At 42.6% G+C, this 20,968-nt stretch overlaps 1 protein-coding gene across 1 annotated transcript in view; it reads left to right on the top strand.

The window, feature by feature from the left end:
- Positions 1 to 174: 174 nt before the first annotated feature.
- pcnx2 (pecanex 2) overlaps positions 175 to 20,968 on the top strand; it is a 32,304-nt gene continuing 11,510 nt past the window's right edge. Inside the window, exons 1-29 of the mRNA XM_023418095.2 lie at positions 175 to 926; positions 2,509 to 2,711; positions 3,515 to 3,635; positions 3,742 to 3,778; positions 6,036 to 6,553; positions 6,715 to 6,909; positions 7,306 to 7,782; positions 7,884 to 8,061; positions 8,598 to 8,748; positions 8,875 to 9,017; positions 9,442 to 9,520; positions 9,773 to 9,908; positions 11,094 to 11,236; positions 11,643 to 11,796; positions 12,160 to 12,192; positions 12,640 to 12,811; positions 12,942 to 13,052; positions 13,567 to 13,658; positions 14,003 to 14,112; positions 14,658 to 14,766; positions 15,310 to 15,402; positions 15,484 to 15,634; positions 16,434 to 16,575; positions 16,688 to 16,865; positions 17,091 to 17,199; positions 17,285 to 17,414; positions 18,916 to 18,974; positions 19,198 to 19,413; positions 19,510 to 19,763. Of these exons, the coding sequence (XP_023273863.1) occupies positions 774 to 926; positions 2,509 to 2,711; positions 3,515 to 3,635; positions 3,742 to 3,778; positions 6,036 to 6,553; positions 6,715 to 6,909; positions 7,306 to 7,782; positions 7,884 to 8,061; positions 8,598 to 8,748; positions 8,875 to 9,017; positions 9,442 to 9,520; positions 9,773 to 9,908; positions 11,094 to 11,236; positions 11,643 to 11,796; positions 12,160 to 12,192; positions 12,640 to 12,811; positions 12,942 to 13,052; positions 13,567 to 13,658; positions 14,003 to 14,112; positions 14,658 to 14,766; positions 15,310 to 15,402; positions 15,484 to 15,634; positions 16,434 to 16,575; positions 16,688 to 16,865; positions 17,091 to 17,199; positions 17,285 to 17,414; positions 18,916 to 18,974; positions 19,198 to 19,413; positions 19,510 to 19,763 (4,647 nt within the window). The 5' untranslated portion in view covers positions 175 to 773. The remainder of the gene's footprint in view (positions 927 to 2,508; positions 2,712 to 3,514; positions 3,636 to 3,741; positions 3,779 to 6,035; positions 6,554 to 6,714; positions 6,910 to 7,305; positions 7,783 to 7,883; positions 8,062 to 8,597; positions 8,749 to 8,874; positions 9,018 to 9,441; positions 9,521 to 9,772; positions 9,909 to 11,093; positions 11,237 to 11,642; positions 11,797 to 12,159; positions 12,193 to 12,639; positions 12,812 to 12,941; positions 13,053 to 13,566; positions 13,659 to 14,002; positions 14,113 to 14,657; positions 14,767 to 15,309; positions 15,403 to 15,483; positions 15,635 to 16,433; positions 16,576 to 16,687; positions 16,866 to 17,090; positions 17,200 to 17,284; positions 17,415 to 18,915; positions 18,975 to 19,197; positions 19,414 to 19,509; positions 19,764 to 20,968) is intronic.

The raw sequence follows: 20,968 nt of genomic DNA on the forward strand, positions 1-20,968 counted from the left end.
AAAGTGATCATAATGTTGAATCAACACCTCTCTAAAACAGTTTCAACACAATCTGCTTTACAAACATTATAACCGTTTTTTTGTACTAATATAATATAATATAATATTATATAATACGATATGATATGATATGATATGATATGATATGATATAATTAATGTCTGTTAACTGGCCTATTTAGAATATATTATATATCTACACATGGAAAATGAGTAGTCTACAGCCTGGATATTCACACATACATTACCTCTAAGCATACAGTATACTGTATAAACATATACATACGCAGGTCTTCACATAGTGAGATACGTACATGAACACTAGATTGATTGTTTATCAGATTTTTCCTGCAAACCGTTTGTGCGCAGATCACATAATAGGAAAGGATGGAGAGGGAGGGAAGGAGGGAGAGGGAGGGGGAGTGGGAGAGGAGGGGAGGCGGTCAGAGCTGCGCATCTGTGCAGGCAGCCCGAGAGGAGAGGGAGAAGGAGAGAGACGAACAGGACAAGATGAGGACCGCGGCAGCAGCAATGGACGAATCGACATTGGGATGGGAAAAGGCAGCCGAGAGGACAACATCGAGGAAGACGGATGAGGCATGAAAGAGAATGGCTCTGGAGACGTGCTGTAGCTATCACCCCAACATGGAGGCGTAGCGACTGTAGCATGCATTAGAGGAGATCATTTCATTGTAGCCTAGCAGCAGCAGCAGCATCATCATCATCATCATCGGTCCGTCCAACCTGAGCGGAGAGGAGGAGAGAGGAGGAGAGATGGGCTCCCAGGTTGTGCAGACCCTGCGTCAGGGAGTCTGGGCATCTCTGACCGGGGGCTGGTACCACGAACCGGACCAGAACAAATTCAACAACTCCTGCCACCTCTATCTGTGGATATTCCTCCTTATGTTGCCCCTGTCTCTCCATCTGGTGAGTTTTTTTTTAATTTTTATCAGGGAACATGATGTTAAAGGCCGTGAAGGGGGTGTGAGGTGAGGTTCACGGTAGCATATAGGTGATAATTTTTTTCATGCGGTCCTACATGTTTATCCTCCTTTGGATAAACATGTAGGAATCTAACATCCTTCATTGTCTGGTTGCTGCTGGGGGAAAAGAGGCTAGAAAAACGCCACTGTCGCAGTGTTTCTCCCTGCATGCGGTGACGGAACGCATGGCTGCTCCTGGATGAGGCAGGAAGCGTGAAACTGTGGTTCACTAATATTTTCATGTCATGGCCTTTGAAATAGGTGCAACACAGGCTGCCTTGCTCCCAGTGATAACCTCCTCAGTGAGGGTTTTGTTAGTAGTTTACCTTGTAGATTAGGAAAGAGTTGATTTCTTATTGTCCCACCTCAACAGAGTGATACATCAAATTAAACTCTTAATTTTAAGGGACATTCTTGGTGACCTTTGTGTTCCCTTAATACTGCATTATACAGCAGGATGGTGGCATGACTAAAGGGTTGCAGCTATAGGTCAAACACCTTGACCTTAGCTGCCTGCTAGCCAACAACTGCCATGTACATTATTGGATGCTGATCAATACAGACCCACAATGTTACCCTTTCTGTTATTGTATGTATCTCAGTAGGTTTTATCAGTACACCAAACCAAGATGAGATATAATTGACTGCTACGATTATGTGGCGTGATTGCTCCCCACATCTCTTCAATCTCTGGTTTTGATACAGCGAACCAGGGCCAATTTGTAGGTGCTAGACCTCTAGCTACTTTAAATGATCAAAAATGTGCACCTCATTGATGCGCTGCTCTATAACTTCAGGTCAAGACCACTACTGTGTTCAGGTAATCCCAAATGGGCCATCTATGAATGAAGGTTAGAAAGGCAAAGTAGTGACAGCCAGCTGTTTAAGAGCTTCCCCACTGAAGTTTGACCAAATGGTTGTCACTGGCAGTTTTCACAGTCTGTTTGAAAACAACCTCTGCTTCCCCTGCAAAAACAACACAAGCTGTCTGTGAGAGATGTTTCAAATTTCAGTTTTGTTAGCATTTTATCTGAAGGTCACGCACAACATACAGCACAACATAGATGATGGTTGAGGAGCAGTCAAATATAAGCACGAATTTAGATTGTAAAATTGTACCTGCAGGCATTAATAAGAGTCCATGTCCAACAAAGCAGGAACTCTCTCCAGACCAGTATGACTCATGTGTCAGCATGATGCAGATGCTTTGTCTTTAATCTTCCTGTTCTTTGCTATGGGCTATTCCTCCCCTGGGAATCAATAAAATTCATTAAGCCACCAATTAATCAAATGAGATCTTGTGGTTCACTGAGCCTATAATACACTTGGGGAACAGTGTGGTCGTGTGACTGAATAAGCTTTGCTTTTTGCAGAATTTCAATTACATACAAAAAGTAGAGAAGAGACAGGTGGTGCTTTTCCATCCGGGGACTGCTACAGCTTGAGGCATCAAATCAAACGCTGCTCTGGTGGAGTCGTGAGACTCTGGAGATATCGTATTCTCTCCTCTCCTCTCTTCTACGCAGGCCCTGCCCCCTACCACTGTGGCTTTGAGCATCTACTGCACCTCCATCACCGTCTTCTTCATCCTCATCAAGCTGGCCAACTACCGCCTGCACCTGATGTTCGATGAGGGCGAGGCGGTGGTCCGCAGCAGCCTCTCTGACCTTAGCAAGGCCCAGGAGAAGAAAAGCAATGCCTCGGACTCCTGCCTGCCCGCCAACATCAGGTGAAACCCTCACACACACACTGATAATCCTGAAACTTCACTCAGTGAGGTCGATCGGAAGTAGCTGAAGAATTAATACAGATGTGGTCTCACCTACATGGATGCATTAGAGGCCATTCAGAGAGACGTGCAGTAAATTCATGTTTAACAAACTGGTATTTTTGCTCCTTGCACCTCGAGCTGCTCCCCTGCCAGGTTAGTCATTACAAAATCTAGGCCAGAGGGCTAAATCCCTCATGATACAACTTAATTATTAACATGAAATTGCACATTTAGGCCTGAGACCTCCTTTCAGAATAATACCACTAATACTAAGTATAGTATAACCTGTCTTCACATGCTCAACAACCTCTTTTTGACATAGTCCCCCTTTTTTTTCCCTCTGCATGTGTCTATTTTTCTCAATCCTCTCTGTCTTTGAGATCAGATTGATCAAGTGTATCAGAGTAGGACGCAGGCACTTTCCACTTTATTTCAGAAACTCAGTAGAGCTTTGGTGAATGAGCAAGCTAGTGAGGGGAGGTCAGTGTTGGCCACTCCGCTCTGACACACTCGATCTGCACAGAGACTAATAAAAGAAATCCATCACTTCCTGTCCCCTACATGACTGTATTTCTCTTAATTTCAGCTCTATAAATCAGAGTCTTTTAGTATTCCATACATGAGAGACTGAGAGTGAAGGTCGGATCATTTCCTCTAAAAGTGGAGTATTGACGTATCTACTTCCACAGACACTCCCCATCCTTCTATCTCTTTCTCTTCATCATTTAATTTCTCCCCTGTCTCTTGTCTTTGTCTAAAAGGAAGAGCAGCACAGTCCCCGACAGCGTTGCCATGACGATGCTGGCTCGTAATAAGCGCCCTAGTCCGGTGATCCAGGTGACAGTGAAGCAGACCGAAACCAACCCGGGACTGATTGGGGTGGTGAGTGACACCTGCCAGTATGAACACACAGTACAGAAAAAACACTGTGTTGACCTGCATTATGCCCCGATTTTAATTGTGTGTTTCTGAACTCTCCTCCACACAGGACTGTTCAAAGTCAGATGAGGTGAAGACCTTGGAAGGTGATACTGATCTTTCTCTAGGTTTGAATAAGACTCAGATGGGTAACTATTAAAGGAAAAACCTGAATAAATGACCAGAGAAACATAACAAACACAGGGCACGAAGCGTGGCTGGCGCCTGCTGAGTGTGAATATGATGTGAATCATAAACTTTGGCCTTCACAGTCACCAGGGGCCAGTGTCACAAAGATAGACTATCTGACTATAGCTCACATCTGACCAATAGTCAGACTTTAGATTTTAAGTGGGAGTGCTTTGCAGTGAATTCTGGGGAAATAAGACTTTTTCGATGGCTAACCTCCAGCAGAAAACCTTCTGAGAAAAATTCAACAACTGCCGTCCAAGGACAATTCACTGGGAAAATTCAGTTTAACAAGTGTAACAATACAAAAAATGTACCTAAAGAGTCCATCTTTTTTTTGTGAAACAGTTTGCACTAGGCTAATCTAAGACTGTAAACACTACACATCAGTCTACAGTATCTTCATGAAACCAACCCCTGATCTCAGGGAGTTTCAGAGACTGGAGACTGAAGCTGTTCTGGCAGCTTGTAGTGGACCAAAACCTTACAAAGATACTTTATGTTGGTTTTTCCTATAATTTGTCACCCATCTGTACACGCTGCTACTCCCGATTACAAACAAGAGTGCATGCTCTTAAAATAATTCACGAACTATTCATGAATTTTTTTCTGATGATTTTCCTTATGAAACAGCTGAGCTTTGGAAGTCAGCACGGCTTGTTATGTTGTATAGATATGTTATGTTATATATGTACATATATATATATATATAAATAGTTATATACGTAATATGATTCATCGTCCACTCTCTTTGGAAATACAGAAGGTGAAAATCAGTCTGAGTTTGTTTGGCTGAATGTTTGTTCCAGTTTGTGTCAGACGTCAGTTTAGCATCACAAAGTGCTTAAAATATCTTAGATAATCCCTCTATGTCACCCTAACCCACCTAATTTCCCTGTGTATCTTTCGCTCATATTTTTACAATACTGTTTTATTATTACAGTGAGAAAGAGAGAGATACAGGTGGTTCTTAATACATTTTATCTATATACCAAGCATTAATTGTCCCATTTTTGTTTGGCACGTTGTATGTATGTTACTGAGCTATAGTAAAGTTGCACCATTGATTCACATGAGCTGAGGTTGATTAATCAATGATCTGGTTGTAGATCAGAGGTAATGACCTCAGAAATAAAAAACAGGAATGCCAGACCAGAGGGGCTGAATTTTAAGAAACACATGAAAATGCAATGGCTTAAAGTGGCTTCTGACTGACTATGGGAGAAACATCTGGACAGATTTACAATAGTGGAGTCAACAGAAATCCATCGTTTGAGTTCTTCTCCCCATTTGTATTTCAAACACTGGTTTACATATTGTTGATGTCCTTTAAAACTTCAATCGTGTATTGGCATTGTTAAGTGAGTTTGACAGCTGAAAGTGTCTATAACCTGCAGAAACATTTCCATCAGGTGGGCAAATGAATGATTCATGGTTCATTCTATAAAGACAACTTCCTAGTGATTCTGTGGAATACTAAAAATGACACTGACATTATGACTGAACGATAAATATACACTTATAGAGTGAGGACAGGATGTAGAAAGACAAGCACATTTAACCACAGGGCATCATGAATTGATCTCTAGTTATTGTAGCTATCGAAGCCTGGTGTGTGATTTGGGGGGAACTGATGTTCCGTGTACTATATTGTCAGAATCAGCCAAAGTGGAACCCAGTTCCCCTTCCCTAATGCACTGATATAGATGGACAACTTCCTTTTCTGCAAACACATCATTGTGGTAAATTTGCTCAGACATGCACAAAACTAGCAGCCTGCCAGTTTGCCTGCCACAAAGACCAGCTGACTGCTTCCAGTAAATTTATGACCTAATGCACTGGTGATTATTCAGAGCCAAGTCAGCTGATCAGAAAAGGGGATATAATCACTGTGGTGCATTGCATCAAATCATTGCACAATTGTAACAAAATTTTGATATCTGTTTTTAATAGCAGCAGGATTGATCCCTTCTGCAGTTCATTTTATTGCATTGGGAAGATATTTATCCGCTACTGGCTACTGAATGCTGCTCGACACAGCAGTGTGAATTTTGTTGGTTACCTCTCCAGCCAAATGGGAGATCACATTTCAATGGCAGGAATTTTAGGATTAAAGCATTTTTAATATTATTGCACTTTAAATCTACAACGAATTTGCCGTTCATTTCATTCCAGGACAGGGTGAGAGCGCTGCTGAGGAGAAGCCTGTGGAGGGAGGGCTGCACCCAAACCCAGAGCCTTCTCCAGATGACCTCTCCAGTCCCAATCCTGACCAAGCGGCCCCCCTGCTGCAGGCCCAGCAGAGGCCCCCATCCCGAGCTGAAAGAGAAGAGATGCGGCCTGGATCTGCTAGTGGGAAAATGGATGCAGACATAATTGAAACTGGAGCTGTGAAAGAAGGAATGGACATTCAGATCTCTTTGACGGGGACTGACAGAGAGCAGTCAGAGCAGGAAAGAACAGCAGAGAAAGACTCGGAGCAGGACAGGATAGAGGAGAAAGACTGCGAAGACAAAGAGACTGCAGACAGGGAAACAGCTGATGAAGGTCTGCCTCCTTCCAAGGGAAGCGAAGATGAGAGCGAGGAGGAGAGTGAGGGGCAAAAAGAGCCCTCAGATCCCAACAATAACTCACTGGAGACTCCCAAGGACCGCCAGGATGATTTCATTGATGTCCCAGAACCTCCTGCACAGGTAGGCCTTTCAGATGCAGATCTAAGTAGTTATTTTTGCAAGATTTTAATTTGACGTACTGGATACATGTGACTGACCTCTCATGCTTATAAAAAAAGCTGACTATATCTTAATGAAAAGGAATTCCTTGGGTGGAACTATTCCCTTGTGTTGTCTGTCAGACTGAACCGCCGGAGGAGACGTACTGTTCTGATGAGATTGAAGTGGTTCTGGTGGACAACTCTGGCCCCGGGCCTGCGACGGTTCAACTGGACGACAGCGACACGGTTAAGATCATCATCACCATGAGCTGTGACCCTCAGACTGCTGCTCAGCTGGAGGAGAGCGTCAAGCAGAGCATTCTGGAGAATGCTCAGGTAAGAATCATTTTCGACCTCCGTTTTTATGTTTGCCATGAAACATGTTTGATCCCCCACCATCAAGTTTCCCCATGTATCTTTAAAGCTGTTAAAAACATCTTATTCCACTATCTGACAGTATTATATAATGTATTTATTTACTGATATTGAAATGATTCAAAAGTTTCCGTGCTTTTCTAGGTACATTATTTCATCAAATGGAAATATTCTAAACATCGAATTTCAGTCTGATGTGTTTGGTATCTTTAGAAATGTTGTGATCTCCACCACAATTTGAAATATGTTTCTGTGCATTTGATTGATGTCTGGCTGCACAGTACGATCCAATGGCATGTCAGTTCTCACTGAGGTGTTTAAGGGATGGTGTGTGTGACATGTCTGTGTGTGTGTCAGGCTCAGAAGGATGCGGGAGAATGTCACATCAAGATCCCCGTCATCACCTTCGACTCCCCTGAGGAGGAGAAGCAGGAGTCGGAAGAGGGAGAAGAAGCGGCTGGCTCAGAGGACGACCCCACCCCAACACAGCAAGAGACAACGGGCGAAGAGTTTCACCTTTGTAAAGAAACAACCAGCTCTGAGTCGACCACACTGGAGTGTCCAGATCCGGACCAGGAACATCTTGGTCTGCAAATGACTGCTGACAGCACACCGAGCCCACAGCTGACAAACGATAACAGCTCATCGGGGATTGATGTCCACTCCCACCATGATGACACAGACCCTCTGGATCCGAACGTGGATTCACAAGGGTTCCTGCGTCTGCCGCCAGCTTTGGGCCGCTACGGCCCCGGTGGAAGGACTCACATCCGAGGGCTGAGCATGGACAGTGGGAAAGATGCTGTCATGCTTTCAGACCGCTCACACAACACAGTATGTTGGCACTTTATCTCTGTTTCTATTTCTGTATCTTTCTTACAGTCATCTCCATCCATCTGTCCGTGCATACATACAAGCATTTGTCTCTCTGTTAGACCACCATGACCAGTTCCAAGTCAGATCTGGAAGCAAAGGAGGGCCAGATTCCCAACGAATCCAACTTCTTGGAGTTTGTTTCCTTGTTGGGGTCCCTCAGCATCAGAGGGGGTGGGGCCAGCACACAGGAAGAGGAGGGGCCGGAACGCAAAAAGGAAGTGGGAGCTACGGAGGAAGGTGATTCTCAGCAAGATGGTTTGTTCCTTTACCTCCACCTCATTTATCTAGATGTTTTAAAGGCCCTGCGCACCCGTACAGGTTACAGGGTGCTGTCAGTCAACACCCACAGTTATGAGAACAGGTCGCTTCAGGCAACAGTGGGTGGACTATAGATGTACAGTGGCTTAAAAAGATTAGAATTAATGCAAATGTTTAGACATTAAATGCATGGAAAAGTGAAATGTCACCACCGGTTTGTGAGCTGCAGTTGTTGCTCATGTTATGCCTCTGTGTGGTGGCTAATTATTACTATACTGTATATATTACTACTATGTTAGTATCATGTATTAAATTCAACAACATAACACATTGAAGTTGTGGGCCTTTAAAACCAAAACAATGAGCTGAATGATGCTAAAACTCTCCATAGGACTGAGGGAAACTGCAGAGTCAGAGTTCTCTGTGGTTTGTCAGTGTGAGCAACTCCTTCCTTCCTCCTAGATTTTAAATGAAAATTAACCAAAAAACTTATGAATATTTTTATCTGTTTGCAGAGAATCTGAGTATGACTTCCAGACCCGATGATACAGTAACAGAGACCAAGACAGAAAGCAAACCAGAGAGACCCAAACCGCCCACCAGCCTGCCTACCGACACACTGCAGGCTCTACCACCCACACATATCCCAATAGTCTCCCCTGACAGGTACGTATGCCTAAAGAATCACAAGCACCAGTAACATATGCAAACAGCTGAATTCACAGTACAAACCTTTTAGATTCGAGCATCAAGCGTTCCCGAGCTCCAGTTGATTGCGTTTTCTCTCTTCAGTCCACAGACTGACAGAGAGAAAGATCCGGACTATGATTCCCTGCCCTCGCAAACCTCACAGTCAGAGAGCTCCATGCTGCAGGTCATCTGCAGACCAGAGGCCACCAACAAAGAAGAGGCCTACACCTTCCATACTGTACACAGTAAGCAGTAATTCCCATTAGTTCCTGCATATGTAATGTTTTTTTTTGTTTTTTTTTTGTTTTTTTTGCTGGAGACAAACAGCGATGAGTCACATGTAGTCAGAAACAACAAGGAGGTGCTGCAGATACACCCAGTCAGTGTGCTGGGATGGTCTGATATTATTTGCACAAATATACAGCGTGTGTGGGAGGCAGTGCCAGCAGCTGATGTATTCTCTTTTGAAACAGCTCAAAAAAGCTGGCAGATTAAATGACATTTTTTTGGAATGGCTCCAATATGTTCAGCTGTTCAGTTGTTCAGTCACAGTCCAGTCTCGGGTGTCTGTCTGTAAGGCTGAATAAAGCCCACATATTAGTTATCGCGCATTACTTATTCAAATAGGAATTTTTGGACAAGTTGTATGCTATCTGCTTGTTTCACCAGGAGACAGGCCTCGTAAGCTGTATGCAGAGAGAGCCCTCAACCTGCCACTAGGAGCCGAGCTCATCACTGGCAACATGTGGTACTGATGTCAACTCTTTATTTTACTCTCTTTTCCTCCTCCTCTTCATCATCTCTTCCTTTACCTGCATCAAGCCTCTTTTTATCCTGTTTTTCACTTCTTCCTCTTCCTTCATTTTCTTTACCTGCTAATTGTCTTCCTTTGCTTCATTGTGTTTCTTTTCATTCCCTCAAGTTCATCTCACCTCAGGTAATCAGGTTTGTTCGTTTATGGACGTCAGCCTGTAACCTTTGTGTTTGTGTGTGTCTTCAGTGACCTGCTGTCGACTTCCTCCAACTCGGAGTGTCAGGACGGCCTGGTGGGAGGTCACGCTGACTGTCCTTTCCAGCGACGCATCATCCCTGCGCACAGGCTTCGGCCACGAAGGACGCACCCGGAGATCTTCCAGGTCTCCATCTACCTTCATTTTTTCTCCACTGTACTACATACCAATAGCTTCCTCTATTTACTAAACCTGATTTGCTAAGACTAGAAACAGTTACAGTATATGCATGGAAGTATGGTGTGTGAGGTCTTCCAACAAGCTCTTAGCAGCCTGTTAGAGGTGCCCCGTGGGTTTTTGACCACTAGTAATACTATGTTTTTTACAGTTTTGTTTGCATGCACCTGAGGACTCACATGCAAGCTCATGCATGGGAGATATAATATCTGGTTCTCCCCGATGGTTTCATGCTATTTTACATGCCGAAAAATGTAGCAATGTGCCAGTGAAGATGGTGAACAAGAAGACTGCTGGCAAGCAAACATGGATGTTAACAATGTATTGTAGGTTTCAGATTCTTCCAAAAATTGGTTTTGTAAATGTTTTATAAGGACATGTGTTAGGCCTCCAGGATACACACCATGTGTTTTGGTCAGAATCAGTGGAAGTGAAGTTTACATAACAAAATCTTCACCGGATACCTTTATCTAAATAGTTAAAACTCAGAGAAATAATTAATAAATGTATCCATTCGTCCAAAATTATTAATAAATAACAAAATGAAACAATTGCCAGTCAGCACACAATCAATAAATACATTAAATATTAAAATTATTAATTAATACATAAATAAGAAAATTCAACAATACCGTTTTTAAAGAAAAATAAATGGATGAATTTACAAATAAAAGTGACCCAGTGACATAAATGTTATGATATGATGAGTATTTTCTCTTTGTCAAACTGTGATTCACTGACTTGAGTCGTTGCTGCTGTTTGAAACAATAAGATCGGTCCTGACTGGGTCGGCTTCAGGGCTGGATTCAAACCAGCAGCGGTGACATAATGTGCCTGGATCTGTTGTTGAAGCTGAAGCAACACAGACTCGCTGCTGAATCATTAATGCACCACTTTGTGTGTGTGTGTGTGTGTTTGTGTGTGTGTGTGTGTGTGTGTGTGTGTGTGTGTGTGTGTATACTTCTGTTGTACAGCATGAAAAAGATGTTGCTCTGTGTACCTATTATGACCCTGACTGTGTTTTGAGTTATTGCAGACTGAAAATCATGTAGATATAAAGCATCAGATACTTTTTCTCTCCTGTGTCACTGCCGCTGAATTCATGTGGGTGTAAATTATTTGTGTTTTGTGCAGGAAGAGGACTCTTTGGATGAATCATCAGAGACTTCCACTCAGGAAAAACCGACCCGGAAGATTTACTACAAACTTGAACTGTTTCCCGGGAAGTGGATCAACATTTTATACGACCGACTCACCCTGCTCGCTCTTTTGGACAGGTAATACACAAAACTCTCTCCACTGTCTGTGTTTTTTAGATGTTTTTTCTCTGCTCTATGTTTGTTGTCCTGTCTCTTTAAATCTAAAACACTCTTGTTCTTGAAAAGCCTTCAGTACATCTTCTAGCCCCATCCTTTTCATCAATATCACATCAGTTCTGGCCAGTGTAGTCAATGTTTGTGTCATTTAATTCCAGGTTGATCAATCAGTCTAATTTCTTTTCAATTCAACCACACAGTTGAGCAACAGCTCAATAGCTAAATGTCTATCTTTCCCTTTAAACACAGCAGCAAATGAGCATCAGCTTTGTGCAGGAATGATGCTCTTCATTAACGAGGTGATACCTGTGTACCTAATGAGCTACTGATTGCACTATTATTAATCTGTTTTTGCCTTCTTGTATAGAAACCAGGATGTTCTGGAGAATCTGGTGGCAGTCTTCATGGCCTTCCTGGTTTCCTTCCTTGGTTTTGTGCTTCTCAACCACGGCTGCTTCAAAGACTTCTGGGTCTTCCAGTTTTGCCTGGTCATTGCCAGCTGCCAGTATTCCTTACTGAAGGTAAAAAAAAAATAAAAAAAATCTCTGTTGAAGCAGTCGATGCTGCCCCCACTAAATTCTATGAAGTAAGACATTTCAGCCATTATTATTATTATTATTACAGAGTGAACATTTACTGTCGAGAAAAACCAAATGAAAGAGTGAAAACATTTCACAACTGAAACTAGAGTGTATGGTATTTGAGGAATGTCTGCCATGCTGATGTTTTTCACAAGTAAAACTGACCTCAGTCTTGCCACTTCCTGTTTGCTCCTCCTCACCTTTTCTCTGATGAACTGGCTAGTGTCACTGCTGTTCTCAATTGTTCTCATGGTAATTTCCAAACAAAGATTCAGCACTGGTTTCTGTGGTTTTGTTTTCCAGAGTGTTCAACCAGATGCGGCTTCCCCAACACATGTGAGTGTAATGTCGCTTTGTTACTGAATCTCAGAGGTATATAATATAATAATTGCCAGTATTTCGGAAACTTCATTCATCCATTACATCCCTGTTGGTTAGTTTCAACTTGTGACCCGTGTTCCTCTTCAGTGACGCATGTTGTCAGTCTTTGGCCTATGATGTTATCAAAACAGTTCCCTTTTCATTATAATAATTTTACTGTGATTTGACTGATGCAATGTGCCCACAGAGGGTCTGTCCCTTTTTGGAGCTTAGTTTCATCAAGTTACTGTGAAAACAAGTCAAAGTGCAAGACACATGGGCACTCAACCTAATGTGACCCAAATTTGTAGCAGCGTTCATAGTATTATCTCGCTGTAGCTGTTATATCACTGTGTTGGAAATCAGGCTGAACCTCCTAACACCCTAACCTGTGTGTGTTCATGTGCGTCTGTGTCTCTCCAGGGTCACAACCAGCTGGTGGCCTACAGTCGAGCGGCCTACTTCTGTATTTTCTGCGCTCTGATCTGGCTGCTGGAGCAGCTGCTGAGGCGGAAGGACCTGCCCGTCTCCACCCTGTACGGGGTCACCATCGTCTGCCATGACGCACTGGGCTTCTTAAGAGACCTGTTAGTGGGTAGGGATAAATATACAGGAGATTTCTATTTCAGACAGTCCTATTACACAGCACCTAGTTTATTTGTTTCTGTATATCATTTATTTTCTTGTCCTTGACAGAAACGGCTTTTGTCTTATGCATTAAACAGGTTTTACCTACTGCTTCCCAATCACCTTCCTGGTGGGCCTTTTCCCTCAGATCAACACCTTCACCATTTACCTGCTGGAGCAGATTGACATGCATTTTTTTGGAGGGACAGGTTGGTAACACTGTTTCTAATCTTGTTCTTTAATCAAGATCCTAAAGGGATGTTAATTTTAATCTTCTGTTTATACTGGAGGCATCTGTGGGTTTGTGTCTCTGGTTTGATGCCTGTGTGTAGTGTGTATTCAGTGTTTAAAGCCCCTGAAAACTTGACTTTGAATCTCAGTTATTTGTCTATAACATTAAATACTCATGACTAAAAATGAGCAACCAAAATTTTAAATATATGTCTGTCTATCTTTCTGTGTTATTTACTAAGAATTTATCACTTAAATTCCGGTAACCTGCATCACCAGGACTGGGAATCAATCAGATTTGATTGACACTGACTGAACAACCAAACAGCTGTCATGACATTATTACCTGAGAAGTTATCTGGGCCTTTAAGTAAAGATAAATCTTAGTGATTTAAAACCCATAAGAGTACCACTACTACAGTACATGCTTGGCTTTGTTTCTCATTGTTTAATACCTCTGCACGTATTTTCACTCCAATTTGTGTGTCTCAGCTGCTACGAGTCTCATCTCTGCAGTCTACAGCATCCTACGCAGTCTGATCGCTCTGTCTCTGCTCTACGGTTTCTGCTTCGGAGCTCTCAAGGTAGAAATAAAAATAAATAAATAAAAAAAACCACACAGCAAAGGCCTTTTTCTCCTTTTTTTTCTATTTGTACTGAGTTTGTGTTCATGGTCATCCTCCTGGTTTTAGGAATAGAAGAAGACAGGCAGTTATAAATAGCGTGCAGCCAGGGAGTTTCACTGATGGAACTAAGCAGAGCTGCAGCAAAATACAAAGTGCTGCAAGTCATCCTTCAAAAGTGACTACAAGATCGTAACTGGTGGGGGAAGAAGCTTTTAAACCGTGAAGATATAAAAGAAATAGTTTTAAAAAGGTACATGGCGGTGTGATTCACACTGTGTTTGTGTATGTGTGTGTGGTTACAGGAGCCGTGGGATGAGCAGCACACCCCAGCTCTGTTCTCTGGTTTCTGTGGCCTTTTGGTAGTTTTCTCCTACCACCTCAGCCGACAGAGCAGTGACCCCTCTGTACTACTGTGAGTATCTGTGTGTGTGTGTGTGTGTGTGTGTGTGTGTGTGTGTGTGTGTGAGATGTTAGCGTGCACAGACTGCGCCTGACTACCATCCACTTAATACTCTGTAATAGTTTTAAAATAAATGAAGCATTAGAGGAAATGTGGATGGATGGTTAATGCACTGCCTCTACTTTCCTACTTTAATAATTGTTAGTAATTTCCACACAAGCTGAGAGTTAATTGTGAGCAGAAAGGGAAAATAATATTTATAAACATTGTTTTTCACTTTTCCTCAAATACTTTTATTACAAACTGTTACAAGCCAAATAAAAACAATGTTAAAAATACAAGAGAAGAAGTGAAACTACAAAACATTCACATGTGAGTTTTGTTGTTTTTGTTGTAAGGAAAGAATTTAGTTTATTCAGATATTCAACTTTTTCCATTTCTTTTCTGCTTCTTTTTCAGTTTCGTAACAAAAAAAAAAAAAGCTCATGTTATTCAACAAATAAGATCCTTCTGTTCTTAAAGTCCCCATCATTCACGTGTGACATTTTTAATTACAGATCTCTGATCAAGTCAAAGATAATGCCTGCCTTGGGAGAGAGTGAGGAAGAGGAGGAGGAAACTACAGACATTAAAGACCCACTGCCGGAGAAACTGCAGAGCTCGATGGTAACTAAGGATTAACATAGAAATAAACTGGTGTAATGCAGTTTTGTTTCATCAGTAGATGATGAGTTCAGGTTATAATCAGACAATTGGATAATTCAGCTCTGAATACATTATCATTTTTCCTCTGAGGATTTATTGAACAGTTTCTATTGTTTTGAAATGCAGTAGCCCTCCAATAATTATCACAAAAAAATCAAAACTAGTTAACACTGTGCACCTGAGTTGTGGAATTCATGCATCCTGTATGTGATACGCCTTAAACACCAGACAATGAAACAGTGTTTGCTGTCGATCATTGTGTGCAATTACAGGGAATTATGCATCAGAGAAAACAAGCCTCCCGCCGCCTTTTACAGTATTAATGGGGATTGTGAAGCTCTTAACTCTTCTCAAGCTGCTGTGTCTTTGATCTGCAAAAACTAAAGGCTCAGAACAATTAGACAGGAGTATTCACACACCTAAATGAGTCTGACGAACAAATGTGTTTTCATTCGGTGTGGATTATGAATTATTGCAGCTTCCCCTCCCTCTTGTGCTCCACAGAAGGAGATTCTGCTGTCGGATGTGGTCGTGTGCTCTGTCGCCTACATCCTAACCTTCGCTATAACTGCGAGTACCGTGTTCCTGTCTCTCAAGGTGAGATACATTTTTTATATTTTATTGGTTGAAATATTCATCTTCATCATGTTTCTAACATTATACACCGCTCGTATCCAGCCCTTTGTGACCATCGTGCTGTACGCTCTGGCGGGAACAGTAGGCTTTGTCACCCACTACCTGATCCCCCAGCTGAGGAAGCACCACCCTTGGTTGTGGATCTCCCACCCGGTCCTCAAGACGAAGGAGTACCACCAGTTTGAACCCAGAGGTCAGCTTACCTACAAGTGTCTCTTAATTATTTACTGTTAAGTATGTGAACCCCCAGATCAACGAGCAGAAAACGGGCACCATCTTCACAAGCGCACAGGTCTCTAAATTTGTTTTGTACAAAATGTTTAACTCTTTATCTGTGCCTGGATCCATGTCTGCATACAGGACAAATCCACAGAGTGATGGACAGTAATGAGGATTTGACGGAGATGGCCTTGATTTTTAGACATGTTATCAGCCTGGCTGTAAGGGTGTCAGTCACTCCACCACTTTGGACCAGACAGGAAATATTTCAATAACTAGTCAATGTATTGTTATGAAATTTGGTGCTCGAAGGATGAATCCTCTCTGACTTTGGTGACCCTGTCGCACTACCAGCAGGTCAAAGTCTCACTTGTCCAGTGAAATAACTTGACATCTGTGAGATGGATTGGCACATTATTTTGTACAGACATTCATGGTCCCCTGATGATGAATCCTAATGACATTGGTGACGACCTGACTTTTTGTGTAGTGGCACCATGAGGTTGGATTCACACCCAATAGCTATGAAGATATATAGGTTGCTATTGCACCACCGTTTGATGGAATGCCATCTCATTCCACCAAAATCTTTTAGATAGTTTTTGAGATAGCAACCTTGGCTGAGATAAATATGATGAGTATGATTATGACCTATCAGCATGATGTCTCTTACTGAATTACAAAAAGCACATACTCCCAGAAACATTGCACTGAGTCTCTGGAAATCTGTGATCCTGATCTGAGTTTATTCTTTATTTGTGCTTGTCTATCAGAGGACGCTGTGCTGATGTGGTTCGAGCGACTGTACGTGGGGCTCCTGTGCTTCGAGAAGTACGTGGTGTACCCCGCCATCGTGCTGAGCGCACTCACTAATGACGGATTCGCCCTCAGTCACCGCAAGAAGCTGGGAATCCAGTGAGTGGACAGACACAGCCACAAACACACAGCATCATCAGAGAGAGTGAGAGAGTGTGTGTGTGTGTGTGGTGACCCAGCTGTTGAATCTGTTGTCTGCCTCCGCCTCCAGCTGTGATGTTCTCCTGACGACAGTCGCTGGACTGAAACTCCTGCGTTCATCCTTCTGCAACCCCAGCTTCCAGTTCCTCACTCTGCTCTTCACACTCGTCTTTTTCCACTTCGACTGCCCGCGCGCCTCCGAGAGCTTCCTGCTGGACTTCTTCATCATGTCTATCATCTTCCACAAGGTGGGAGAAAGATACAGCAGATGCATCCAGATAGTTTCTTCAAGCCTGAAGTTTTATTATCATTTGTAGTGATGTGGAAGAATGTAATAGATATAACATTATTTTCCTTTTGGACAAAGGTTAGTGAGTTAAACAACAGACGCTACCATCAAATGTTTCAAACGTGTCGCTCTCAGTATTCTGCTGAGCTCTTCTCACAGACTGTGTGTGTGTGTTTCTGTCCAGATGCGTGAGCTGTTGCTGAAGCTCCATTTCATCCTGGTTTACATCGCTCCCTGGCAGATCGCCTGGGGCAGCGCTTTCCACGCCTTCGCTCAGCCGTTTGCAGTGCCTCGTATCCTTTCTCTAAATCCTGTGTGTGTGTGTGTGTGTGTGTTAAAGTTTACCTGCTTTTCTTTCCTTCACCGGTGTGTGTCCAGACTCGGCTATGCTGCTGCTCCAGACGTTGCTCACCACCATCTTCTACACCCCGCTGGCCCCCTTCCTGGGCAGCGCCATATTCATTTCCTCCTATCCACGGCCCATCAAGTTCTGGGAGCGAAACTACAAGTAAGGCCCAGATAAAGTGTTTGAGTGGGTGTGGCGTGAGCTTCCCAAGCAGTCTGGAGGTGGCACTGAAAATCGTTTGCTCACATTGTGAATTTAGATTGAAGAAACGCTGAAAGCTGCCAGTTCAAGAAAAGGTTGAATTGTCAACAAATCCTGTGGAAAGACCAATAATGATTTAATCATACCAATTAAAAAGTGTTGTTAATCAGCCTGTTAGATCTTATTTCTCCATGACATAGTGTTGTCCAAAAACTATTAAAAACTCATCAATGTGTTCCTTCATTACTATGAACATGAGCACTGTAGCTTATTTTGTGTTAGTTGAGTCCCAGACTCTTGCTATAAATACTCACAATCCACAGCTAAAAATAGTCCCCAACCTGCACTATTTCCTCCTGTTTTTGTAACATTTACTAAACACTACAGTTCCCGCCTGTTTTAGGAAATTATTATTTTGAAAAAATGTTTTAATTAAACTATATTTTTTATATTTTGAAATATTTTTTTTTTTGTTTTGTTTTTAAAAATGTATGTCCCCAGTAGGAGCCATTGGACTTGGGTCACAGAGATGTTGAGCCTTATTCTTTTATTTTGGTGTTGCTGGGTAGATTTGAAAATTAATATTTGTCATCAAAATCAATGTTGAACACCTCAGAAGTGAAGTGACATCACTGATCACTGTATCCATGTGACACGTGTCATCACTGCCTCTACTGCTGCTGGGTGTACTTTTCACATCTGTCTGTTTTTTCCATCTCGAATCAGTCTCATCTTTTTGAGCGAAGCTAGGCGGATTAGCAGATAAACACTACGTCCCCTCCTCCCCCTCCTCCCCCTCTCTCTGTCTCACTCACACTTGCACAACGTAACCCCTCTGTTCCCTCTCACTTATTGATGTAAGAGACCGTTTGTGCTCCAGCTCGCTGAAAGCACTCCAAAAATACTCCTGCAGCTTTGTTGTGCACACTGCAGTGATTTGACACGAGGTAGCCCGTGATTATATTTAGACTGTGTTGACAGTATTTGAACTGAAACTCGTGACATTAAAACCAATGACGGCTTCATCTCTGCTGGAGTCAGATCTCGGTGCACGGACGACAGGGAGGCACGTGTTTTATTCAGGTTCTTCATCTTGAAATATTTAGTTTCAAGTGTTGCTGCAGGGGTGTTCATTTACAACCAGTGTGATGCGTTTCGTTCCTCAGAAGGCACTGAAGGAGATTCACTATAAGAGGACTTGTTCTTCATCAGTGATTTCTTTTCTGAGAAACAACAGTGAAGCAGTCCTGAGAGGATTTTGAAGTGATATATATTATCTGTATCAGCTCCTCTCAGTCTGCTTTGGGGATTGTCATTTGAAAATAGCTGTAGACTTGAGTCAAAACTGATACTGTTGCGTTTCATTCACCCTATTTTACACGAGAAATACTTGTCACCGTAGCATGAGTGGTCGCTCTATATGTTTTGTTCAGTTTTTTTGTCTGCCTCCTGTTCCATGCAGCACGAAGCGCATCGACAACTCCAACAGCAGACTGGTGTCCCAAGTGGATAAGGAGACAGGTGAGTCCTTTCTTACAGTTACAATTTCCTGTGTCAATATTGTGAATTTAAGTTTTTATCCATATCCGCACAAAAGACACAAATTACCTTCTTGTAGATTAGAATCGTTATAGGAAGGAAGCAACTGAACTTTACCAACTTTTTTTCCACAATCTTTTCATTTGTGTCTTGACACTCGTACGTCCATCTGACCTTTCGCTTTCGCCCTGCCTCTCTCTTGCAGGCTGTGATGATAACAACCTAAATTCCATCTTTTACGAGTACCTGACTCGCTCGCTGCAGCATTCACTTTGTGGCGACCTCATGCTGGGCCGATGGGGCAACTACAGCGCCGGAGACTGTTTCATTCTGGCTTCTGACTACCTCAACGCCCTGGTCCATCTGATCGAGATCGGCAACGGGCTGGTCACTTTCCAGCTGAGGGGTCTGGAGTTCAGAGGTACAGTCTGACCATCCCTACCTCCTTCATAGTCAGAATGGACGGTTAAATAACTCGGTGTCTCACTGCTACACCTCCATCTCTCTCCATCTGCAGGTACATACTGCCAGCAGCGAGAGGTGGAGGCCATCACAGAGGGCGTGGAGGAAGACGACGCGTGCTGCTGCTGCGAGCCGGGCCACTTGCCTCACATGCTGTCATGCAACGCCGCTTTCAACCTGCGCTGGCTGGCCTGGGAGGTGATGGCCACCAAGTACCTGCTGGAGGGTTACAGCATCAGTGAGAACAACGCCGCCACCATGCTGCAGGTGTACGACCTCCGAAAGCTGCTCATCACCTACTACCTGAAGGTGCGGTTTCACGCCAAACTGAAACACCCAGGAGAGGAGAGGATGTGTTTATACTGCGGCAGTGTGTTGCAGAACTAGATGATTGTATGAGTGCTGGGAATATGAAACACAACAGATACCGACATATTCCCACTAAGGCTGTGCAACATATCAATATTTAGAATTTGCCTTTTTTTGACAATATACTATCTCAGACTTCATGAAATTCATTTTGGTGAAATTAACACTAAAAATCTTGTTTTTGTCTCTATCTTTTAAGTCATCTTTTTCTTTCATTTTGTTAAGCACTAAAAATGAAATGTTTCCATTCATCATGCTGTGCAATGTAAAAACAAAAACATTGACTTGACAAACTGACATCTAATTTTCTCTTAAAAGATACTGATTATTAATCCATATTGCTGAGCTGTACTACGTTCAACAAGCTGGATACCTGATAAACACGCTGAAGTAAAAAAAATTCACCACTTTCTTCAGCCTACATTAAAAAAAAAAAAAAAGATGGGGCTAGAGCTTCCAGAAATATTTTGGATGATTTGAAGGTGGAAAGATGTTGATGCGTCTGTAGAAACTCTTGTTCATGCCCCTCTCTATGCTAGCACCATCATAGCATTCACAGCAGCTGCTAGCATAGCTGCAGACCCTTAGTATTTTATAATAAACTTTATGTAGCATGTTAATTAACAAAGTTACAAAGTGCTTAACAGAATGAAAAATGGGAATTAAAAAACATGTCCTGTGCTGTAGATGCCAGGACATGTTTTCAAACTAAACAGCAGCAAGAGATCCCTCAGTCCAGAGTCGTTTCTTCTGGTTTGAAGCATCTGAGAACGTCCACATGTGCTATACCTGATCTGCTGTTGACGGTGTCAGAGCTCAGATTTGATTATTTTGACATCAGGAGTCGCTGGTATTGAAGGGAACCTAGTGCGGCGTTAATAATGCATCAGCTTTTGACATTCAATCAGCCTGTCTCCAGCGGCGGACAGAAAATTGAATATTCCTTTTGTTTAAACAGGCTGTTAAAGATTAGCCTGTCTAATAATTACAAATGGCAGCTTGCCAATAGCTGATTCCAGATGTGATCAACACACAACACTTCCTTCCCTTTTACTTTCCTTGCGATTAGCATTTTACTCTCGTCTTATCTTGTCTGAGTTTAAAAAAAAAAAAAAAAAGAAATCTTGTCTGAACCCCCCCCCTCC

The sequence above is a fragment of the Seriola lalandi genome, unplaced genomic scaffold (assembly GCF_002814215.2).
Source record: "Seriola lalandi dorsalis isolate HSWRI2012SDOR001 ecotype SW California unplaced genomic scaffold, Sedor1 jcf7180002054580, whole genome shotgun sequence".
NCBI classification, from domain to species: domain Eukaryota; kingdom Metazoa; phylum Chordata; class Actinopteri; order Carangiformes; family Carangidae; genus Seriola; species Seriola lalandi.